This window comes from Vespa mandarinia, chromosome 10, assembly GCF_050613455.1.
Source record: "Vespa mandarinia isolate Hongniang chromosome 10, ASM5061345v1, whole genome shotgun sequence".
Taxonomy (NCBI): domain Eukaryota; kingdom Metazoa; phylum Arthropoda; class Insecta; order Hymenoptera; family Vespidae; genus Vespa; species Vespa mandarinia.
Genome location: NC_140819.1, coordinates 6,647,501 through 6,670,658, shown reverse-complemented (window position 1 = coordinate 6,670,658; position 23,158 = coordinate 6,647,501). Strand labels below are relative to the sequence as shown.

The 23,158-nt window shown below is 27.3% G+C and overlaps 6 protein-coding genes across 22 annotated transcripts in view; 3 read left to right on the top strand and 3 right to left on the bottom strand.

The window, feature by feature from the left end:
- Positions 1–16: 16 nt before the first annotated feature.
- LOC118445544 (ectonucleoside triphosphate diphosphohydrolase 5-like) lies at positions 17–3,533 on the bottom strand. Of its 2 annotated transcripts, none has more exons than XM_035875213.2 (4): positions 3,392–3,533; positions 1,139–2,287; positions 849–1,025; positions 17–685 (listed from the first exon to the last, which is right to left on the bottom strand). In XM_035875213.2, the coding sequence occupies exons 1-4, from the start codon at positions 3,410–3,412 to the stop codon at positions 608–610; spliced, it is 1,425 nt and encodes a 474-aa protein (XP_035731106.1). In that variant the 5' UTR covers positions 3,413–3,533; the 3' UTR covers positions 17–607. The 2 variants fall into 2 exon arrangements, with proteins under 2 accessions (XP_035731106.1, XP_035731107.1); XM_035875214.2 differs by lacking the exon at positions 3,392–3,533 and adding an exon at positions 2,761–3,193.
- On the top strand, positions 3,518–6,472 carry LOC118445545 (mitochondrial 2-oxodicarboxylate carrier). Of its 4 annotated transcripts, none has more exons than XM_035875218.2 (7): positions 3,518–3,658; positions 4,935–5,204; positions 5,265–5,371; positions 5,453–5,515; positions 5,610–5,900; positions 5,974–6,119; positions 6,225–6,472. In XM_035875218.2, the coding sequence occupies exons 2-7, from the start codon at positions 5,024–5,026 to the stop codon at positions 6,343–6,345; spliced, it is 909 nt and encodes a 302-aa protein (XP_035731111.1). In that variant the 5' UTR covers positions 3,518–3,658; positions 4,935–5,023; the 3' UTR covers positions 6,346–6,472. The 4 variants fall into 4 exon arrangements, with proteins under 4 accessions (XP_035731111.1, XP_085516109.1, XP_085516108.1 ...); XM_085659983.1 differs by lacking the exon at positions 3,518–3,658 and adding an exon at positions 3,684–3,704; XM_085659982.1 differs by lacking the exon at positions 3,518–3,658 and adding an exon at positions 3,712–3,841.
- Positions 6,473–6,543: 71 nt separating this feature from the next.
- Positions 6,544–7,649, bottom strand: LOC118445546 (uncharacterized). The gene is made up of 3 exons (XM_035875219.2): positions 7,239–7,649; positions 6,819–7,143; positions 6,544–6,681 (listed from the first exon to the last, which is right to left on the bottom strand). The coding sequence occupies exons 1-3, from the start codon at positions 7,575–7,577 to the stop codon at positions 6,602–6,604; spliced, it is 744 nt and encodes a 247-aa protein (XP_035731112.1). The 5' UTR covers positions 7,578–7,649; the 3' UTR covers positions 6,544–6,601.
- A 320-nt stretch (positions 7,650–7,969) lies between these two features.
- SCAR (wiskott-Aldrich syndrome protein family member 3 SCAR) lies at positions 7,970–16,530 on the top strand. 12 transcript variants are annotated; one of them, XR_014982678.1, is made up of 11 exons: positions 8,417–8,728; positions 9,506–9,736; positions 11,146–11,493; positions 11,663–11,816; positions 11,897–12,011; positions 12,297–12,329; positions 13,653–13,945; positions 14,018–14,328; positions 14,420–14,836; positions 14,997–15,328; positions 16,455–16,530. XR_014982678.1 is itself a non-coding variant. In XM_085659980.1 (10 exons), exons 3-10 carry the CDS (start codon positions 11,220–11,222, stop codon positions 15,176–15,178), a joined length of 1,779 nt encoding a protein of 592 aa, XP_085516106.1. In that variant the 5' UTR covers positions 7,970–8,067; positions 9,506–9,736; positions 11,146–11,219; the 3' UTR covers positions 15,179–16,440. The 12 variants fall into 12 exon arrangements, 10 of the variants coding, with proteins under 10 accessions (XP_085516106.1, XP_085516107.1, XP_085516104.1 ...); XR_014982679.1 differs by lacking the exon at positions 16,455–16,530 and adding an exon at positions 15,496–16,439; XM_085659980.1 differs by lacking the exons at positions 8,417–8,728; positions 16,455–16,530 and adding an exon at positions 7,970–8,067 and having other exon boundaries at positions 14,997–16,440.
- Positions 16,531–19,562: 3,032 nt separating this feature from the next.
- Positions 19,563–20,456, bottom strand: RpS21 (ribosomal protein S21). The gene is made up of 4 exons (XM_035874823.1): positions 20,358–20,456; positions 20,202–20,260; positions 19,793–19,928; positions 19,563–19,681 (listed from the first exon to the last, which is right to left on the bottom strand). Exons 2-4 carry the CDS (start codon positions 20,249–20,251, stop codon positions 19,616–19,618), a joined length of 252 nt encoding a protein of 83 aa, XP_035730716.1. The 5' UTR covers positions 20,252–20,260; positions 20,358–20,456; the 3' UTR covers positions 19,563–19,615.
- A 730-nt stretch (positions 20,457–21,186) lies between these two features.
- Positions 21,187–23,158, top strand: part of LOC118445461 (putative multidrug resistance-associated protein lethal(2)03659) — a 13,117-nt gene continuing 11,145 nt past the window's right edge. The window contains exon 1 of one of the 2 annotated variants that reach the window (XM_035874984.2): positions 21,187–21,389. The gene's annotated coding sequence lies outside the window, so the exon portion shown is untranslated. The remainder of the gene's footprint in view (positions 21,390–23,158) is intronic. The other variant, XM_035874985.2, reaches the window with a different exon arrangement.

Genomic DNA, 23,158 nt, shown 5'->3' with positions numbered 1-23,158 from the left:
CACCGTTAAATGTATATATTTTTTTATTTTATCTCTATTTAAATCTATAAGAAATAACATTTTTATTTTAAATTATTTTATTCCTATTAGTATAACATCATAACATCATTCATATTTGTGCGTATGTAGATTGTGCATACCATTGAGTGCGCATTCATTATTCAAAAAATAGTCGTAACTTTAAGTTTTATAGTTTAAATTTAAATTATTTTCAACAATAATCCGATGTAAAAGAATAACAATTATAAAAAAAAAATAAATAAACGATTAAATAATAAACAAAGCATTTACCATTCATTTGTTAATGTTAAGATTTGTGCAGAATGTGTCATAATATTATTAAAATAAAATAAATATGTTATAATATTATAATTATTAATTATAATTGATATTATAAATTAACATTAATAATAATATAATATTAACCATTTATAATTTCCCTTTGTAAAATCTTTTTAAATTATATTTTTTTTAAAACTTAACTTTTATATTAAGATTTGTTGATACTGACGACATCCAATACTTTTTAATAACGTACTATTAAAAATTAATAATTTTTCTATTTCCATTATTTTTCTATATATTAATATTGTTCTTTCTACAAATGTCAAAGACCACTTTGTAATACATTAAAGGCAGCTCCTAAAGCCCAGCTTAATTCATGTTGATTGATTTTCTTATATAACTGCAATAAAAACATAAATCTCATTTATAAAATATGATTTTATATACTTTTTATCTATATCTAAATTTTTTCTTTATATAGTTTCATTGTTTTATCATTGTTTAAAAAAAAAAATATATATATATATATATACACACACGCATAAACACATGATCATACTTACAAATAACCTTGTAGAAGGTTCTAAGCCAAAACCATTATGTAACAAAACATAAATAAATGTTAAATCCAAACACATAAATGGTTGCTCTGCATTAGGATAATCACAAGTTTCTGTTGCTTGTTTTAGAAAAGCACCCAAATGTATGACACCACCAGAGAAAGGGTCTATTAAACCTACCTGTAATAATCAATTATTAGTTTAAATTATATTAAAAAGAGAGAGAGAGAGAGAGAGAAAGAGAGAGAGAGAGAATGGAGCAATAATTGAAAAAATAAAATATAAAAATTTACCTCTGTAGCTCGTTCAAAGTAATAAGAAAAAGCGTATATTTCATGAGTACCCAATCCTATTGGCTTATTACTTATTGTATTAACATATTTTTCAACAATTTTTAAACATTCTGAAAATCTTACGATCGGTCTATTCTCATCACCTCCTGCAAAATTTTGTGTCTTAACCGTTTTAAGTGTTGCATTAACAGGTCCTTTTATTATATAATTTTGTCCTCCATAACTCCATGGAGCACTCACAATTGGATTTATACATTCAGATCGGATTACTATTGTATCCTTTGTAGTAGTATTTTTTATAGTCATTCCATGGGTCAGGATTTCTTTTCTAGCAGCCATTAAACCCATTCCTAGATAGCTATGCGTATATACGCTCATATTATGACTAAAAGCATTAATAGCATACACATGTTGTTTCAATTCTTTCGCTTGCATTTTATTTGGTGAAAAAGTTACTTGCGTAGAGCCCCCACCAAGATCAAGTGCAGCTACCGTATTTTCTGATGTATGAGAATTAAGTTTATCCAATAGAAAATTTACTGTGAACCAAGAAAAAATTCCTTCACTAGCTCCGTCCATTACAGAAATTGAATTTTTTGATATTCTGAAGCCAGATGACTCAAAAAGTTTACTACATTCTTCAAGTATATTATTTGCTTTATGTCCAGGCAATAACCTAAGGCCAGCAGTAGCCTTCATAGTAAGCGGAGTATTGGACCATTCTGATTGTGGTATAACTGATTTAGCTTTTTCCAACAGCTTAATAAGAGATTGTGCTGCAACTTTTGGATCATCTGCAAATGCACTTAATCCAGGTTTGACTTCACTGTACATTTCAGCATCTAATATTAGATGATGGTTGAGAATTGATTCGTGAAAGCTAAATGCTAATACACGACTGCCGGTAGATCCAGCATCGATGATAACAACATAAAATGGCTTTTGTATATTTAATGAAAATGCTAAAGTATCAATAACCTTACTACCAATTCTTATTGGCTTTAAATCATTTGCTATTGCAATATAACCAAGGAATAATATACCAAGTAAAGCAATTATCATAAAATATCTTCTTCCAGGTTGACTGATACTTTTTTTCATACTGGGTGATGATTCCTTTTCATAGAATTTTTCATTTTCAGATTTTAGCTACAAAAGAATAATATTGATAAGAATATGATATAAATAACCTTTATTAAAAGTAATTGAGTAAAAAAAAGGCTCAATTTAACTTAATAAAAAATAATATCACAATTGATATATCTCAATAATTATTAGCATTAGAATTTTAAATATTATAAACAAAAGAAAATTTTGTCAATATTAATATTAATTAGTTTATAAAAGAGTATAAACAATTACAAAATTTTCTGTCATATGTCAGACAAATAAAAAGTAAAGCAGGCAGAAGAAAAATATGACAGAAAAAAAAAATATGTTAGAAAAGATAAAAAGAATGAAAGGAGAAATAAATAAAAATGAGAGAAATAATAGAAGTTTTATAGAGAAAGAAAATAAAAAAAAAAAAAGAAAAGAAAAGTTTAAGCACGAATCATGCAGAGACAAAAATAGAAAGATATAAAAAAAAAAAGCAAGATATCGAATCCATAATTATCACTTACAAGCTTATACTGCATTTAATGCAGATTTGGTTCGTATTTATTTATTAAAAAAAAAAAAATACTTTAAGTATATCTTAATAGTAAAAGAAATCGTTTCATGTTATAAACCTCATCGTCCATATTTTCACTCAACAAATGTTGCGTATAGATAACACACACACACACACACACATATATATATATATACACAACATATATATATATACACACACACATATATATATACACTTTCTTTACGCGGACACGTGGCTTTCAATTATGAATATAATATGTATATGTGTTGTGTATGTATATAGAATATGTGCTGTGTCAAGAAGTGGAGATGAGTAGAAAAAAATGGAATAGATATTCTCCCCCCTTTGATGACTTGCATTACGTCGTTTATAATATAACATTTAATATATGAATAATTACTACGTAATATAATTCATGAGAAATCATTAAATGATATTAACAATAAATTTCAAAAGGGAATAGATTTAATAACACTGACAAAAAAAAAAAAAAGGAAAAAAAGAAAAAACTTTCTCATTCTTTGAAGTTAGATTCAAAAAGATTTAATTATGCAATCTTTCTACAATTTCTCGTAAAAACTTATTTTATTTATATGTGTATATATGCAGATAGATACCTTTCTTTGTCTCACGCTCATTTTGACTGGATATTTATAATGAAATTGTTAGGAAAAAAAAAAAAAAAAGAAAAGAAATATATATATGATATAAGCAACGAATATGAACAGTACGAGTTATGGCGGGATCACAGTAAAATCCAATTATTACTGCTTGGCGGAGATACTTCGAACTCTTCCTCTCTATATTTTACGCACAAGGCAGCTATTGAAGTCCAGTATATGTTGAAATCATTATGACCTGGCGATATACGATAACATTTCAAGGTCATTCTTGCTAATCTGCTATTTTATTACTGAATACCTTATTCAAGTAAATTCTAATTTTCATATGCATATATACACGACGACGTTGTTTAAACATTTACATTTTATTTTATACGATTTCGTTACTTGTCCAAAAAAGAAAAAAAAAAAAAGAAGAAAAGAAGGAAAAAGATAGTAATTAACGTAAATGGGAATATTTGTGTTATCAAAAATTATACGTGTATATGTACAAGTGTGATATAATATTGTGTTTTTTCATAACCTATTCTTCATTCGCACGTAAATGTAGATTAAATATATATGTATGCATATTTGTTTTTAATCAAATGTTTAAGGATAAAATCTTGATCTTATAAAATTGATATTATGTTATCTTGTGTCATGTTATCGTAAAGTAATCTTATTAGTTATAATATTTTATATTTTATTTGAGATATTACATTTTTTATCATTGACATGTAATTACAATATAATTCAATAAAAATATATTTTATTTCATTTCTTTTCTCTATAAATAGAAATTTTATATTGAGACTAAATATGGGTACATCTTAGAGAATTGCATAATTTTTCTTTTATGTACTGTATATGTCATAATATATTGAACAATAAAGTATTTATAGAGAATATTTGAGATATACTTTTTCATGACTGATTAATTGATATTTCAGGACTGAAAAATTAATGTTTCTTCGATATAAATGTTATTAGTAAAAGAGTTATTCTTATTTTCATTGATGCATTATTAATCATATTTCTTATATTTTTCTTTTTAATAGTGTATTTATTTTTTTCTTTTTAAAGATAAGAATACCATTGCATAATATTAAAGATAAATGAATTTCTCATAGACATAAGAAAGAAATGTATTATCTGTGATAAAGAAATGCTTTATATTAAATATCTTTTGCTACATTTAATAAGAAAATTGTTTAATATAAATTTTATAGTCATTGATTAAAGTAGTTGAATGATTGAGCTGTGTGTTTGGTGTAATGAAATTTGATAGAAATTGTTGTGAAAATATAGCCACAAAAGTCAGGTTAGAATTTTTAAGTTTAAAAATAGATTGCAAGTCAGTAAACACATTTATAGCATGTATTCATAGTAGAAAAACCTCGGATATTCCGCAAGTTCTTTTTATTCAAGAGAAAGCTCTGATACAATGGATACTTTCAATTTCAGGCAGTCTTAGTTTAATGCAATAAATATATATATATATATATATATATATATATATATATGTATATGGAATTATTTATATTATTTTATTCAGGGTGAATTGTTATTCAGAATAGAAAATATTGATTGTTGTGATATTAAGAAGTGATAACAAAAGATGTTAAGAATAAGAAGCTGAAAACAATGTATCAACAAAAAGTACATCCTACCAAAAGGAATCTTATAAATGAAGGCATCATACAAATTGGTGCTGGTGGTTCTGCAGGCTTTGTTGAAGTTTGTATAATGCATCCAATGGATCTTATCAAAACACGATTTCAACTTCAAGTTAGAATGCAAGCAGCAGATGCCACTTATTACACAGGTATAATGCGATTATGAAAACTATAATAAAACATTAATTTTGTTGTTTGTTGCTATATAGGCATTATAGATTGTATGCATAAGATGTGTAAAACTGAAGGTATTACTGCATTGTGGAAAGGATTGCTTCCACCAATCATTGTAGAAACACCTAAAAGAGCAGTGAAAGTATGCAGTGAACATTTTAGTAATCAAAATTTTTTTTTTTAATTTATATTAAATTTATTATTATAATTTCTTTTCTTTTAGTTTTTTACATTCGAACAATACAAACAATTCTTTTTATTTGGTGCTGCGTCGCCTACTCCTTTGGTAACAATAATGGATTGAATCATTATTTCTATTAATATATTATTTAATATATATATATTTTTTAAGGAGAATTTTAAAAATGCAATTATTGTAGACATTCTCATGCGCTGGCTTCTTTGCTGGAATTACTGAAGGAATTTTGGTGAATCCTTTTGAAGTTATTAAAATAAAGCAACAATCAAATCGTGTAGGAAGACCTTCAACTGCTATTGTAACAAGAGAAATTGTATCAAAATATGGATTTGGATTAAATGGGCTTTATAAAGGATTAACTGCCACTATGATGAGAAATGCCGTATTTAATTCTTTTTATTTTGGATTTTATCATTCTGTAAAAAGTTACATACCAGTAAATAAAGAACCCTTGCTTGAATTCGTAACTAAGGTAATTATAATATAATATTTATGAACATTTTTTATATTATTATATTTTTAATAAAATATTATTGATTGTTTAGGTCGGTCTAGGTTTCGTGTCAGGTACAGTAGCTTCTTGTTTAAATATACCTTTTGATGTCGCTAAAAGTCGTATACAAGGACCACAAGGAAATATACAATACAAGGGAACACTAAATACTATATGTATTATTTATAAAAATGAAGGGTATAAAACTATTGTTTCATATTACTTATAGATTGATAAAATTAAACATTACTTATATTTTCTCTTTTTTTTTTTTTTTTTTTTTTTTTCTTTTTTTTATTTCAGTTTCAAAGCTTTATACAAAGGTTTATTGCCAAAAGTATTGAGATTGGGGCCAGGTGGAGCTATTATGCTTGTAGTTTATGATTATATGCATGAATATCTTACTAACAAATTTTCATATTGATTTTTATGCTACATAATGTACACAATAAGTCTATAACATTAAATATATTAATAAGTAATTCATATTCTTTTACAGTATAATAAAAAATTTGCATTTTTTATTACGACAATAACAATCTAATAGTTAATCTAATAGTATTATATTTTATTACAGAAAATTACTAATTACTTTGTAATAATATGGTTCCTATTTATATGCAATCTTATTATTGAATTTTTAAGATTAAGTTTATAAACAAATATACAAATTTCAAGTTTTAGTCATCTAATATTTTATCTAACCAGATTTCAAGATCAATTGGTTTAGTTGATAAGGTAGCAGACTGCGTTTTGAGTTCTACAAATAAAAATTCGTAAATCATAAGTAAAAATAAATCAAATAATTCAATGATACAAGAGATTTATAAAATATGCAAAAAAAAACAGTCTATATATTTTATTAAAATATTTTTAAAAATAAATTAATTAAATTACCATTTTTAGAAAATACATCTGTTGAAGTCATTTGTTTCTTATTGCTTTGTAAGGTGGATGATTTAAGAGATAATAAGAAATCTAAACTTTCTTCTGTATCACTATCGTCACTTTTATTTTGTATCTTAGCTTCAAATGTTTTATTATCTGTCATAGACTTTTCAAGATTTAAATTCATCTCTAGTTTTTCTTTACTTTCTCTATCTAATGATTTATTAAAATTCATTGTATTAGATGAACTAGAAATTTCTAAATTAGATAGAATATCATTATAAGCTTCTTTTCCTTCTTCAACAGCATTGTAGAAACTCGTTAATTGATCAGCCTATAATATACATTTATACAAAATATATAAATTATATAGTAACATAATTTGATAAAGAATAATGTTATGTGTAATGTCGATATAAAAATACTTACTGTGAAATATTCATCCTTTATTTTAACACATTCATTAAAAGGTATGCACCTTATAGCAGCAGAAAGTAAGTTTAAATCTAGAGTAAAATAGTCAAAACATCCTAATACATCTGCAGACCAATTCTTTTCACATTTAAAAACAAATTGCCCATCCATTGAAATTGGTTGGTTTATAAAAGCTTCAAAATCTTTATTTTTATCATCAGTTTTTGCGTTATTGTCATACTCAGCATAAGATTGTTTAGGTTGTGCTAATATTTGTGGTTTTTCCTTAGATTCTGTTTTCTTTTGTGGACGTTTCCCTCCACCATTTTTACGATAATTTTTCATGTTACTCATATTTTTTATAAAATAAAAATACACTTGTTACACGTTAACAATAGTGGCAAAAGATTTTGTTATTTAATCTTTTTTTTTTGACTTCAATTATGACAAAAGATTTTGTTATTTAATCTTTTTTCTGACTTATCTACGTGATAGAAGTACGAACATTCGTTGAATTAAAAAAAGAAAAATTTAAATAAAAAAGTAAAAGAAAAAACAAGAAAATAAGGGTAACGAAAATAGAACAGTGGAGGATTAACAAGAGTAACTGGAAGTGGTGGCATTAAATCCGAAATGGCTGCCATGTTAGATTTTCAAACAGTTTTTAAACGATTGTATAACAAATTCGTGAAGACAACAGTGTAAATAAAAATAAGTTAATTATAGTGTTTGTGAAGGATCAAAGAAAAATAATTGCGAAAAAAAATAAAAAAATAAAAAATTGATATCTTTTACGTCTAAATGAGATTATATAAACAGCGCATGATTAGTGATGGAATTATAGGTTAGGAGCATGTCAATGAAATAACGAAGAACATATTGATATAAAACGAACGAATAATCAATGCCAAGACTTTTTTTAATTAACAATAATATCTTATGTTTAAACGTTGTTACAAAAATTTTTTAATTATGTCAGATTTGTAAAAGTTATTAGTAAATCAGATGACATCACGTTGGACGTAGTTATCGTATATAATAAAAAAGATTGAAAATTATTTATAAAGAAAATCAAATAATCAAGGTATTCATATTTAAAATTTCCCGCGATTTTGATTTGCGTGTTGTTGCGTTGATGTAACGGGAGTAACTCAGTCAGTTGCTTGTCATTCGGTCGGTTGGTTGGTCTTTCGTTTTGTCCACGGTTGGTTGAAAAGAACAGCGCCGCGATTAACAGCGCTTGAAGAACGTTTACAATTGCAACAATAAGTCGAACGTAAAAAAAATAAATACGAATCGAAGAAATAAACGCCATATTATACGCTGACAAGTGAACTCGTTTGTACTCGTTTTGGTAAAGAGAGAAAAACATTTCTTATCGGTGAAAGAACGTAATTATAAGAAGGGGAGGTTAGGGAGGGGGTGTGGTACGTTTCAATGATCGTACTACTACGTTGACCGACATTATGCGTATACGTGAAGTTAGCCATACTCCGCTGAATATGGTGAGTTAACGATGGGTGTAAGAAGAAGTCTCGCGAGAAAACGTGACACGTCTTGTCAGTTGATGGAAGACGAAAGTAGTAGTAGGCGAGGCGGGGCGGGGCGTGGCGCAGTGTGACGAGAAGGAAGTTGTGTGCTATGGTGATGAAGTGTGTTGAGACGAGGAGAGGTGGGGGCGAGAGAAAATATGGCGAATCGAAATCAGACGAATATCTTATTAGTCTTTTCATTTTGCCTTTTTAAACGCTTTCTATCGTGATGATATACTCTAGAAATCCTTTTAAAAGAAATGACCTAAATCTACTTAACGCTTTTCCTTATGTATTGACTTTCAATATTCTTTAAGTCGACGAAGTATCGTGTGTTCATAGTTTGTCAGTAACTCGTACAGAGAGAACTGTAGTTACGATAATATAAAAAAATAAAAGAAATAAAAACGATTATTTAGACTAATTTATAGATAAATAAAAAGGGATGTAAATTTATATAAGTAGAAACGTTGATAAATTCATATGTCTTTTATCGGTTTAGTTTAATAAAATCAGTAAAAAAGATAGTTATATGAAAGAGAAAAAGAGAGAGAGAGGTGGGGAGTGTAAAGCGCCATCGTGTGGCTGGGAACAGAATTGCAGGGTGACACATGGCCGCCGGGGTGGCAGCTACGTAGGGGGTGATTCTTCTCCTTAAATCGAAATGAAAAAAAAAAGAAAATATATAAGTTTTAAACATATACAACGGTTTCGGAGTTTTCATACGATCAATCTTATTTCTCTTAACAGGTGTTTAATGTGAACAAGAAAGGAAGATAGTGCACCGCCATGACATTAGTGCAAAATTCAAGAGGTCAAAACTGAAATTAATCATGCCCATTTATATGTGATATTATATTATCGGAATTGGGTGTAAATGTTTCTACCGTGATGAACACTACTTTAAAAAGTTCAAAAGACTGTGGGTTTTTATCTTCACATGTGATTACATTATGTCATCATCTAATCTCAAAATATGAGGTATGAATACGTTTAATTATTACTAAATAAATGTTCCATGTTTTTTTAACGTCATCTATCTATTTATCATTTGTTCAAATATACTTAATATTTGCCGATCTCTTTCAAATCTTCATTCATATTTAAAGTAGATTATCTTGGGCTAGATATATAATCATAGTTTATTGTTATTTATTACCGTTCTTCAATTATGCTCTGATAATTTGACATTTTTTTCTTTTTCTTTTCTTTTTTTTTTTTTTTTTTTTTTACATTAATTTATATCTCTGATTTCATTACTTACAAGTTTTCCAAACTTATAAAGATTTCGTTTAATAAGAAAATTATTATACATTATTTCTATATGTCTATTTGTTTTACATAGATCTTTAATAATGTCTAAGCATGCCTTTAGGTATAATATATAGATAATAAAAAATTGTTCAAATGAAAATATATTATCATAAGTAAATAATTGATCTCAGACTATTTTTAAATTTCAATTTTCATTTTAACCTTTTCCATTCACTTCTCGTTAACAGCTTTCGCTTATTCATCACTTATGAAATATGAATGTTACATATAAATGCGTATAATTATGTTCATACATATTGATTTATATTATGTATTGATTATTTTCTTACATATCTTCTCCAGATTTATTTATCTCGCTCATCGTCGTACATTTGCTAACCGCACGACATATATATATATGTATATATATATATATATATATATATATATATATATATATATCGTTTGTCCTTCCATACTTATCGTTTTATCTTTATTCCTTACGATGAACGAAGGTAAAAATCTCGCGATATTAGATTTCTTATCCTTATATAGCATCTTATATTTAAACGATACCGATGTACATATAAATCAATCATGACGTATAAATACAATATCTAATGCTTTAAGATCCGTTATATGTACATTCGAATACTACTAGAACTAATTGTAGAACTGATTGTAAAGCTGCTCTCATGCGTATACTAATCCTAACGTTTCCTTTTCTGTCTCCGCGAGTATCGCCTTTCGCAGGTCGTTAGACTTTTATTTAACGTAACACGATCGCTCACTTTTATTTATTATTATTTTTTCTTTTAAGTAAATTAAAACTCGAATAGATTAATGATAACGTACACGCGCACATACACACTTAAAAATATATTATATATGATATGTGATATATAAATATATATAGATTCTTTTTTTATTCTCTTTTTTTTTCTTTTTTTTTTTTTTTTTTTTTTATTTTTTTTAACATATATTATTATTATTTCTTATATGTGTATATATATATATATATATATGTATATATATTTTTTTATCATCGTTATAAAATTATTACGAATTAATTGAGAATTCAAGTAAAAGTTAAAAGTATCAGAAAAACTTAACAAAATAAAAACGTCTTATTGCAGATTTTGAAAGAACGGTGAATGATTTACGAAGCCTAATCAAAAGGATCGTAACGCAAAACTAATTGAGAAAAAAAATGCCTCTTCCGAAAAGATTGGTGGAACCCGTTCACGTCGCACGTGGTACGATACCGGAAGATTTTCCATTACCGTCGGAATTAGAAGCTGTCACCAATGGTACTTTGGCTAATACCATTAGACAACTCTCCAGCCTATCACGGCATGCCGAAGATCTCTTTGCAGAGCTAACCAGGGAAGCTCATGCGTTAAGCGACAGGGCAAATTCTTTGCAAGCTAGGATAGATCGATTGGCCGTCAAGGTCACTCAACTTGATAGCAATGTCGAGGAAGGTTGGTGGGGTCGATCGTAGAAATTTTAGAAATAATTAATGAATTTTTCATATTTAATATATAAAGGAATTATCTAATTATTATTTTGAACTTATCATTGGCATATAAATTTGATATAATAATATTAATGGAATTATTACAAAGTGTAATAATTATTTATTTTATTTAGTTTCATTACAAGATATACATATGAGGAAGGCATTCAAGAGTTCGGTCGTTTTCGATCAACAAGTAGTATCAAGGGATACAATGCCAACGGCGATGTTAGAAACTTATCGTCAATGCGACACACCACCACCTTTAGATAAACTCAACATTTATAGGTATATATTATGCTAAAATATTTCGTTAACTTTTGATATAGAATTGAATATTGATTTTCAATGAACATTTCATTTATCAGGGAGGACGGAAAAGATGGATTGAAGTTTTACACGGATCCAAATTATTTCTTTGATTTATGGAGTCAAGAGATGTTGAAAGATACGGAAAAGAAATTGCATGATCGAGGGAAAAAGGTAAATAATCGTTGGAAGGTTTATTTTTTTTTTTTAACGCGTGCACCTCGATAACAAAATTTTATCGCGAACGATTATTATTATGCGGTTAAGAATTACGTTAATAAATTTTTATTTATATTTTTTTTTTTTTTTATGACGTGAAAGTTATTATTAACTTTGTAAAGATTATATTAACGTGCCTTCGGGGTGCACGAGAAACGTATGAGATAAGTTCACAATATGTATGTATATATTGATATTGCAATTGCTAACTATTTTGGAACTCTATCCCGTTCGTTATAGACTGAAACAGAATATGCCGAACCATACAGAAAGGCAAGTCGATGATTTGGATCTTTGTAGTTTTATTTTATTCCCCTGTTAAATCATAAATACTAAATAATCGATCAGTCACACACTCATCAGTCTCACTTCTCCGTGGTTTTATCCGATCATTAACCACTCTCTTTCTCTCTTTCTCTCTCTCTATATATATATATTTTTATCTTTCTATCTCACTCTGTCTTTCTCTCTCTCTCTCTCTCTCTCTTTCTCTCTCTCTCTCTCTCTCTCTCTCTCTCTCTCTCTCTCTCTCTCTCTCTTTCTCTCTCTCTCTCTTTTACGCTGACTAGAAATTGCGTTAGTTGCTCGCTTTCAAAGTTTGTAGTTAATGCCCTAGGTAATAGCAAAAGCCAGTGACTTTTTGCATTTTTAGTGTTTTGCTCAGATCTCAGATCAATTGTTTCAAGCCGATTTCATTTTCGACTTAGAAAGAAAAAAAAAAAAAAAAAACATTTGATCTCTGTATACTCATCTAAAATCCCTTGATATGTCAGTGCTAACAAAGGACTTCGCTCGAGAGTTAATAATCGTCTTTTTTCTTACTCGAACCACTGATGGCTTTGATTAACAAAAACAAAAAAAAAAAAAAAAAAAAAAAAATACTCACTCTCTCGAGTGATACCCTTGTACTTTTAAAAATCTCACCACAATATCCACATTTCATTGTCACTTTGTCGACCGTTGCAACGCTGCCCTTTTGCAAGTAATGCAAGTTTTTAATGTTACAATTCACAAAAGTCTATGATTATGATGTATCCGGTTTTACGCCAATCAATTATCGACCCCTTCATCTTCGTAATTCAATTGTCACATTCTTTATGTAGGAAATAAAACTTAACGATCAATCAATCTTACAAACGATATCGGAACGATACGATATATTATTTAGCGATCGCACGATTGTGTGATTATTCATTATAGGAAACCATATTTCCTACATATTCGTTACATATTTATTGACTGATTTAGCACCACTAACATACATACATATATATACTTTTTATAAAATATATTCGATAGATAATAATAATAATAATAATAATAATAATAATAATAATAATAATAATAATAATAACAACAACAATAATAATAATAATAATAATAATAATAATAATAATAATAATAATAATAATAACAAGAACAACAACAATAACAACAAAGAGTGACGATGGTTCGTATTTCTAACGAAGCTCAATCAGTCAAACGAATTCTTTCGAATTGAAATGATTATGCTTGTTCTCATGCAAACACATATTTTAATGGGAAAAATAAATAACAATCAGGAATAATTTTTGATATATTTTTTATACGATATAGCCTCATAGGCCACGGAACGAAGGTAGCGGTGGTGGAGGTAGACACAAGAAGCGTGTAAGACAGCCTCATAATACAAGGGAAAGGCAGAGACAATTAGCGGTTGGCCATGGGGAATATATAATGCCAACACAAGGGGTTCAATATAGAGCACCTCATACCATGACCGATGAAACGATGATGGGGATGGTCGTGACCGAATCAAGACCACCTAGACCGAACAGTATTGAACTTAGACGAAGTTATCCACCAGAGGAACAACACTTGTATAGCCCTTCTTCCTCTGATCATTATAGGTTCGTAAAGTTAATTAATTAAATAAATCTATTAAGGATTAAGAAAGGAAGATTATTATTTCTGTATTATAGGGCAACGAATTCTGTTACCCATGGTTATGAAGAAAATGTGTACGGTTCTCATTATGCTTCTGGCCAAGGCCAACAAGGTAGCGAAACTTATCAGAGTCCAGGAGGACAAAGTACACCCAGTAGAAGTGGTAGATCGCGACCTTCTCAACCACCTCCGGCACCACCTAGCAATACTTCAAGTAATTCGACTCCCACGGTGGCATCGGCTAATAATACTCCTACCAGAGGGAGATCTATGAGCACTGGTAGAGATACGCTTCCACCTCCTCCTCCTCCACCAGGAGAAACAATGTCTCCACCTTCCATGAACGGTAATTTATATTTCTTTTAAACTTTTCTATTTATTTTATCATTAATAGAAAACAAATTTAATAAGGAGTAATAAATGATTTTTTTTTTTAGGTTCGATACCGTCCCACTTGTTAAATAGGAATGGAAGTCGTCCAAACAGTCCTTTACCGAGTCATCATTCGACTCCTACTCCACCAAATCATTCGGCACAAATTGGTACAGACGAAACAGATCCCGTCTCTCAAGATTTACCACCACCACCTCCAACACCCGATCCTACACCACCAAGGCCTATTTCTCCACCGTGTAATATTCCTCCACCTCCTCCTCCACCACCACCACCACCAGCTATTAATGGTTCATCCCCACCGGTACCATTGACGAACGGAGATATTGCCAAAATGATAGCCATGTGTCCGCCGAAATTAAAACCATTGAAAAGTATCGATGGACAGCTACGAAAGTCTGTCAATCCGAACATCCCATTGGTAGATCCAAGGAATGATTTACTTAAAGCGATAAGAGACGGTAATTTTTTTTCTTTGAGATTTATTTGATCATCCAATATATATATATATGTATTTTTTTTTTTATTTTTCTTTTTTTTTTCTCTCTTTTTTTTCTCTATTTTTTTTTTTTTGTAAATCTTTGACAGATATAAATTAAATGTCAATTTTGAATGACGTAGGGATAAAATTGAGAAAAGTAGAAAAAATCGAGCAGAAGGAAGTAGAACGTGTTAACGCATTGAACGACGTTGCATCCATATTGGCCCGCCGTGTTGCTGTCGAATTTAGCGATAGTGATTCAGCTTCGGAAAGCGAATGCGACAGCGAAGGATGGGGCGAACAAGAAACGAATCTCGCGTGACCCACCTCTTTTCCATCTGCCGCCACTGCCTCCTAGAAAAATGACCGAGGAGCTACCCTTTTAATTTCTTCTTGAAATTTCTTTGGGCCATCTACATCAGAATTGTCGAATCGATCTTGCACAGTCTAGCCAAAACTACAAGATCATAAAGTAAGCATAATGTTAATGGTTAATCGTTTTTTCTTTTTCTTTTTTTTTTTTCTTTCATTCTTTTCTTCTCTCTCTCTCTCTCTCTCTCTCTCTCTCTCTGTCTCTCTCTCTCTCTCTTTCTTTCCTTTTTTTCCTTTTCTTTTCTTTTTTTATACTTTCTTTAATAGACATCTGCACCAGCGAAGTTAGAAATCATTTGACGATATACTATGAGAACGTGGGAAATTAAATAAATATAATAATATCTTTAATAAAATTTATTACGTTTCGGTGTGACCGAATTACGATTTATCGCACGACTAAAATTATTCATATAGGAATAAAAGCCAAAGAACCTTGCATATTTATAGATTAAATTTTGTTTCTTTTTCTTTTTTTTTTTTTTTTATTTTATTTTGTTTTCCCTTTTTTTTTTCTTTTTTTTTTTTTTTTCGTTGTATTTTGTGTTTTCTCAATCTTGCCACTCGAATATAATTTATGTATTTAAAAAGAGATACAGTACAATGAGAATAATACTTTAGTTTTCTTTTTTGTTTCTTTTCTTTTCTTTTCTTTTCTTTTCTTTTCTTTTTTTTTTTTTGTGAAACATTAATTGAAACTAAATATGTAATTGATAAAAGCAAGAAAGCTAGATAAGAGACAAAGTTTACAGATATATTTAAAAATATTGAATTATCATATACACACATGATATATATATATATACACACACATATACATAAACACATACATGCACACATATACACATCGTGTTTTCTTAGGATATATAAAAATTCTAAAATAATATAAATATTAATTAAATTATATGAAAAGGAATTTGGTACAGTATGACTTGTACTTTAATAACGTTGTTTGTATATTCTTTAAAAATTATAAATCACGTGTGAATTAAATCAATTATCTCGTATTATAAAAGATATTATTAAATGATAATACGTTTTATAGTTCGTTATTTTGCACATAAAATTGTCATTTATAAATTACGATATGACGATATTGTGCCAAATAATGAATTATACTTGTGTATCCTAGAAATATAACGATATTCTCAAAACAACAATTACTTTCATTCTATGCAAGGTTCAAACGTCACACGTACGAATAATTTTGGATCGAATGATTTCAGATTCTGTTAATGTATTAATAAAAATGAGAAAGAGTACGTTTTTTTGGATCTACAAAAAAGAAAAAAAAAGAAAAAAAAGAAAAAGAAAAAAAAAAGAGAAAAAAAAGAAAGAAAAAAAAAAAGAAAAACTAAAAAAAAAAAGAGAAAAGAAAAAAGAAAAAAAAAGGAAAAAGAAAATTGTCATGTAATAATAAAAAGAAATTGAAGAAGAAGATAAATAACAAAGTAGAAGATGATGATGATGATGATGATGATGATGATAAAATGAAAAAGAAGAATATTATACGCACATGGAAGAAATAAGCATCACTTTTATAAAGTACTTCTCGATATTTGTCAGGGACATTTATGATGTCCATCTTGGCACATTCCACAGTACCAATAAAGTCTATTTAACAAATACTTCTTTTCAATTGGACTGTTTAACGATGGTATTAACGATACAATTTTCACATAATATAGATGAAATACAATAAAACTTTGCATTATATATGATTACTATATGCTCTATTAAGTAGGACGTACATGCATATATATATATATATACATACATACATACATATATATATATATATATATATATATATATATATATATATATATATATGAAAAAGAGAAAAAAGCCAAAATACAGAGTTTATATTTTTTTCCTTCGTGTCATATATAAGTCTTGTAAAATACTATACTTCGAACTAGTTATTACAATTAGATAGTAATCTATACGAGATGTCTAATAATGATTTGTTACCGCTTCGCCAGAGGATGATCGACTCAAAATAAAAACAGAATTATGTGGCGAATGGACAATATATTATTTCTTTACGCTCTATACGTATAAAAATGAAGAAAAAAATAAAAAATAAAAAATAATAAAAAAGAAAAAGAAAAAAAAAAAGAAAGAAAGAAAAAAAATAATGAAACGTATCGTGTGTGCGTCCTACCGCAACGATAATGGTACATCGAGTTTTAACGTTCGGTCGACGGTCTTGCAAATAATAATAACAATAATAATAATAATAATAATATTAATAATAATAAAAAAAAATAATAATATTAATATTAATAATAGTAATAATAATAATTATAATAATAATAATAATTATTATAATAATAATAATAATAATAATAATAATAATAATAATAATAATAATAATAATAATAATAATAATAATAATCTTCCACGTGTCTGTTGTAAGAGAAATAGCGTTAGAGACTGTCATAAGATTTTTCGCTTGTATCAAGAGATATATCGAGAATATGTAATGAAAAAAAATGCTCCATTATATGTAAGATTTAACGAAGTTGTTATTTAATAAAAATGAAAAAGAAACATTTCCTAGTACATAATGAAATTAAATGTATAATTATATGTAACGACACGATGATATATATATATACACATACACACACACACACACACACACACACATATATATATATATATATATATATATACATATATATATATATATATATATATATATATATGTATGTAACTAATATTATGCCGAATATGTTATTATAAACTAACATTAAGGTTGTTTGAAAGAAGCTATCTGTAATTTATTTTGCATCGGTGTTATAACTAAAGTTAGATATAAATAGTGGTGTTGCATCATTGCATAATCTTACGTGTTCCAGTAGAGATCTATCACAAAATAGATAGACATTTGGTAGAGATATTAATGAAAAGTTATCATCCCTCATCTGTTGGTTTAATCGGCATATAGAATTATTTAAAAATAAAATCTGGCCGATCTTCCTGTATTGTTATTGAAACGTATAATAACGAATGATACACCATAGACACGTTTCCTACGTGTATCGTATTATCAATTTCATTAATTATTTTTAATACGAATTATTAATTTTCAATGATTTTAATAATTAGCTTGGTGTATTTGGATGATAATTATACCGAATGTAATAAGATGATTAGGATAATAAAAAAGAACAAATATGATTATTGCTTTAGATAACAAAAGAGGCACGTATGAAAAGGAGTGTACGTACAAATGCAACACGTAAATCATATATATATATATATACATATATATATATATGATGATATATATATATATATATGTCGTAATATGTTGATATATTGCTCAGCAAAATGATTTTGTCTTTCTCAAAAGGAAACAGATAAAAAGATAGAATCCTCTTTATTTGCTTTAAATATATTACGCTTCTATGAAGCTATACGCGTTAAATTATTGTAAAAAATTACGATATACTAATGTAAGTTTGCGATTTCTGAAAAAGTGATAAATCATTGTTTTCACATTTAGCAATACGAATAATGAAAAAGATCTGATCGCTCGATGGTCCTATGGATCATACTGTGGCTTTGATCTTCTTTTTTGCTGCTTGCATTAGAAAACCAAAATAAAATATTACATCTCTATGTAAACATAATTTTCTAATTGATAAAACGCTTTGTAAATCTAGCGTCTAATGAGAATGCTCTAACTACGAACAGAATCTACTCGCAACATTATTTTCATACTTTCATTTTTCATATTGATAATGGCTTCGAGACATGAATTATACGATTATTCTAACAAAAGTTTAAGTGCCAATAATAATGATGGCATCGTGATATATCTATTATTATGTTTAATAAATCGATTTTTATGCCTGCGAAGTCATTGCAATAATAAGGAAACTTCTCTTTTTACACGGTAAAAAAAAACAAAAAAAAAAAAAAAGAAAAACAAAAAAAAAAAAAAAGAAAAAAGAAAAAAAGAAAAAATATGAATCTTACGAAAATAGAAACGTACTATTTGAACAATAATCGCTATTATGATATATAATTATATTAATAATAATTAAAGATTTGTAGTAAAACTGTACAGAACCAAATAAATTCAAAAATGTCATCAGCCGTACTGATGTTTTGATTATCTTTTTTTTTGTTTGTTTTGTTTTTTTTTTTTCTTTTTCTTTTATACATTAATATTGAGAATAAAAAATTTATACGGATAGATTAACAATAAATATATTATATTATAGGACTTTTATTTTTTTTCCTTTAATTGAAACCATCGATAAATTTTCATTGTCTTTATCGTTAATATAAAAATTGAAATAATTTTATAAAGACTATTAAAAGTTTTATTAATATAATTTTTATTAAAAAGAAATTATATTATAATATATTAAAAGTTTTTAGGTAATATTCCATCGTCTTTTGCAAGGCGAACTAAACAATCATCCGATTCACCCTGTAATAAAATCAAATATCAATATAAGATATATATATATATATATATAATTTATATACAATAGTATATTTATTTAATCTGCTTGTTATATATTATAATGTTAATACATACCATACGACGGATTGCTCCGCATATCGCATACATTTTGGTAGAATCTGTCATACGTCCAGTTTCTGGATCTACTTCTGCCAAAGTCAATTGTATAGACGCATGATCCTTTGCATGGATAATACGATTACTCGACGAGCTAAAACAAATACATATATACATATATGATATGTAATAAAATGAATATTATATGTAATTAATAAATATACAAAGTTATACGACTGATCTCATATTATTAATTAAATATTCATACAGTTGTACACATGTATAATAGTAGGTATATATATATATATATACATATGTATATATATATATGTAGATTGTTTTTTATTTATGTTGTAATAATTTATAAAAAGATCATCTATGTCTAAAACGCATGGTACACTCTTGAAAATCCACGTGCGATTCTTACCACTTTCTGGGAATATAAAGATCAACCACGTTACCACCGTCGTCCTCCATTTTTTGTAACTGCAATGAAAATGAAAAAAGAAGAAGAAAAAAAGATAATTTCAAACGCTTTTTATCTCTGTAAAATATGATTTTCTGTATTTATAAAAATGCTCACAAACGATTGACTTCGTTCACAAAGAGGCTAGAAGGAAGAAGAGTGAATACGTAACCAACCAAGTAAAACAGTGTTACCAAACGTTTAAATTCATACGATGTTAAACAAAAATTCTCTAAATTTTCTCAATAACCAATCATCGAGTTAGGGAACATTGAAATCTAGAATTTGAAAACTATGATATATATCGTTACATTATTAACATTATTATCAACATATTACTTTTTTATCATGTATTTTATATATCTTTATTATTATCATTATTATTTAAAATTGAATACATTAAAATATTTCCTTTTAAATCGAACGATATAAAAGAACGTTAAATAAAATTTATATCCCGTTCGTAGGATAATGTATAATAATAAAAAAATTCTTTTTTTAAAGTTATAACTTTGAGAGATTAGAAAATAATCGATATATGTTAATAATAAAATCATATACAATTATTATATGATAATTCGTAAAAGAAGAAATTCTCGATGTATAATTTTCTTACAACTTTCAATTGACCTTTAACGAAAAAATTCACATTCTCACGTGAAAAATATAAAATAATTTTATGGTAGTGGTGGTGGTGGTGAGAGGGGGGGGGCGGTGGGAAGGTTAAATGTTTGAACTCAATTTTTTTTTTTTTCTTTTTCTTTTTTTCACACACAAATAATTCACTTGAATTATGTTAAGTTTCGTCAATTTTTGAAATCTAATATACTCTGTATAATAAAGTTTGAAATCTATCTCCGGATGAAACTATTTTCAGTTAACGGCGCTACGATCGTTAAAGAAGACAGCGATCTCTTATATAAAAGTAGAATTCATTCAATTTCAGTAGGTTGTTCATGGTCACGTGTTTATGATTCGGGGTTAACCAATGATACATGCGTTTTTTATTGCAGTGTAGCAAATGCTTTCTGCACGGTTAGGCGTTTAGTTCGACCGTTAAAGGGATTATTGGACCAATCGAATAGTATGGGATCCTGACGCATAAAGCTTAAACAAGTTTTTTTTACTTTTCATCTTTATTTTTACGAAGTAAGTAAAAACTCATGTCTATTATAATTGCAACATATTACGTTGTAATATGCATATTAATATATATATATATATACGCGCGCGCATACACGTACACACGCACACATTTATATGCATATATATATATATATATACACACACATATATATATATGTATATATATATATATTTCGAATTAAATAAGAGAATTGTATGTGTGAATTCTACTTAAATTTATTTTCATTCTCCGTATGATTCGATATTGCATAGCTGTTTTCGTAACCTTGAGCGATTTAAGAAAGTAGGATGAGCATGATAAGCTCAAATTTGAGAAAAATCGATTACGATTCGAATTTTCAATTATATGTTATTATTATTATAATATCTGTATCATCATCGTCATCTTTTTCTTCTTCTTCTTCTTCTTCTTTGTCTTTTTTATTATTATTATTATTATTATTATTATTATTATTATTATTATTATTATTATTATTATTATTATTATTATTATTATTATTATTATTTTTATTATTATTATTATTATTATTATTATTATTATTATTACATTTATGTTCACTTTACTTTATGATATCGATCGGCTGTTATAATCGATCGACAGTAGACAAATAATTGCAACTGTTTCTTTCGCAAAATTTATCAACTATTGCATACATTAAACTAATAATCGGAATTATTATGTTTGCCAAAGAAATGATATATTTTTATTATCTCTTTATTGTTCTTCTTCCTCCGTTTCTTCTTCTTTTTATTATTATTATTGTTATTATTATTATTATTATTATTATTATTATTATTATTATTATTATTATTATTACTACTATTATTATTATTCTCTTTAAACTAATTTACTTCTATCCTTGGATGATTTTTCCTTGTAAACATGTTTTTTTTTTTTCTTCTTCTTCTTCTTCTTTACCATTGTTTAGAGGAAGATACTATTAGTTTCCTTTCAAGAATTTACGAACGTATGTATACGTTTTTAAGATAATAGTTACTACAATGATAAGTAATTATGCGTATTAAAGAAAGAGAGGTAGAAAATAATATGTAAAACTTTATTATCAAGTAGTAATATACGTGACATATATTTATATCTATTATCATATATGTGACGTATAATTTATATATATATACATATATATATATATATCAGATATATGTATCATTGAATATTTAGATAAAGCGTATATAGATTTGAACGATTGTTGAGCTTTAATCCGTGATTCAGTTATTAGATTTTATATGATTCAAGAAAACCATATCACACATTTGCGCGCATATACACACAGACACACACACACACATAAGCGATATATCGTACACACAAGTACGATATTATCGTACCATTCGTGATAGACGAGACATACAAGTATTGTACGATAAAAAAAGAAAAAAAAAAAAAAAAGACTTCATGAGGGTGAAAAGAAAAAGAAAAAGAAAAAGAAGAAGAAGAAGAAAAAGAAAACATACGTAGAAAAAAGAACATACGAATCAAACCTGTTGATTTGTAGGTTCACGTAAGGGAATAGCCTTGAAATATGAAAATAGTCATTAGTTATAAATGTTTTATCATGCACGTAGTAATCTTTTTTATTTCAGGATTAAGTATCATCATAAATTATTCTTTTAAACGTCAGTTTTTTTTTTTTTTTTTACTGATTTTTCTTATCAGTATCAATAAATTTAATCGTGCGAACTTAAGGATAAAGTTTACAAGCAAAAGTCGACATTCAAATATTTGTTTTTTTTTTTTTTTTCCTTTAAAGTCT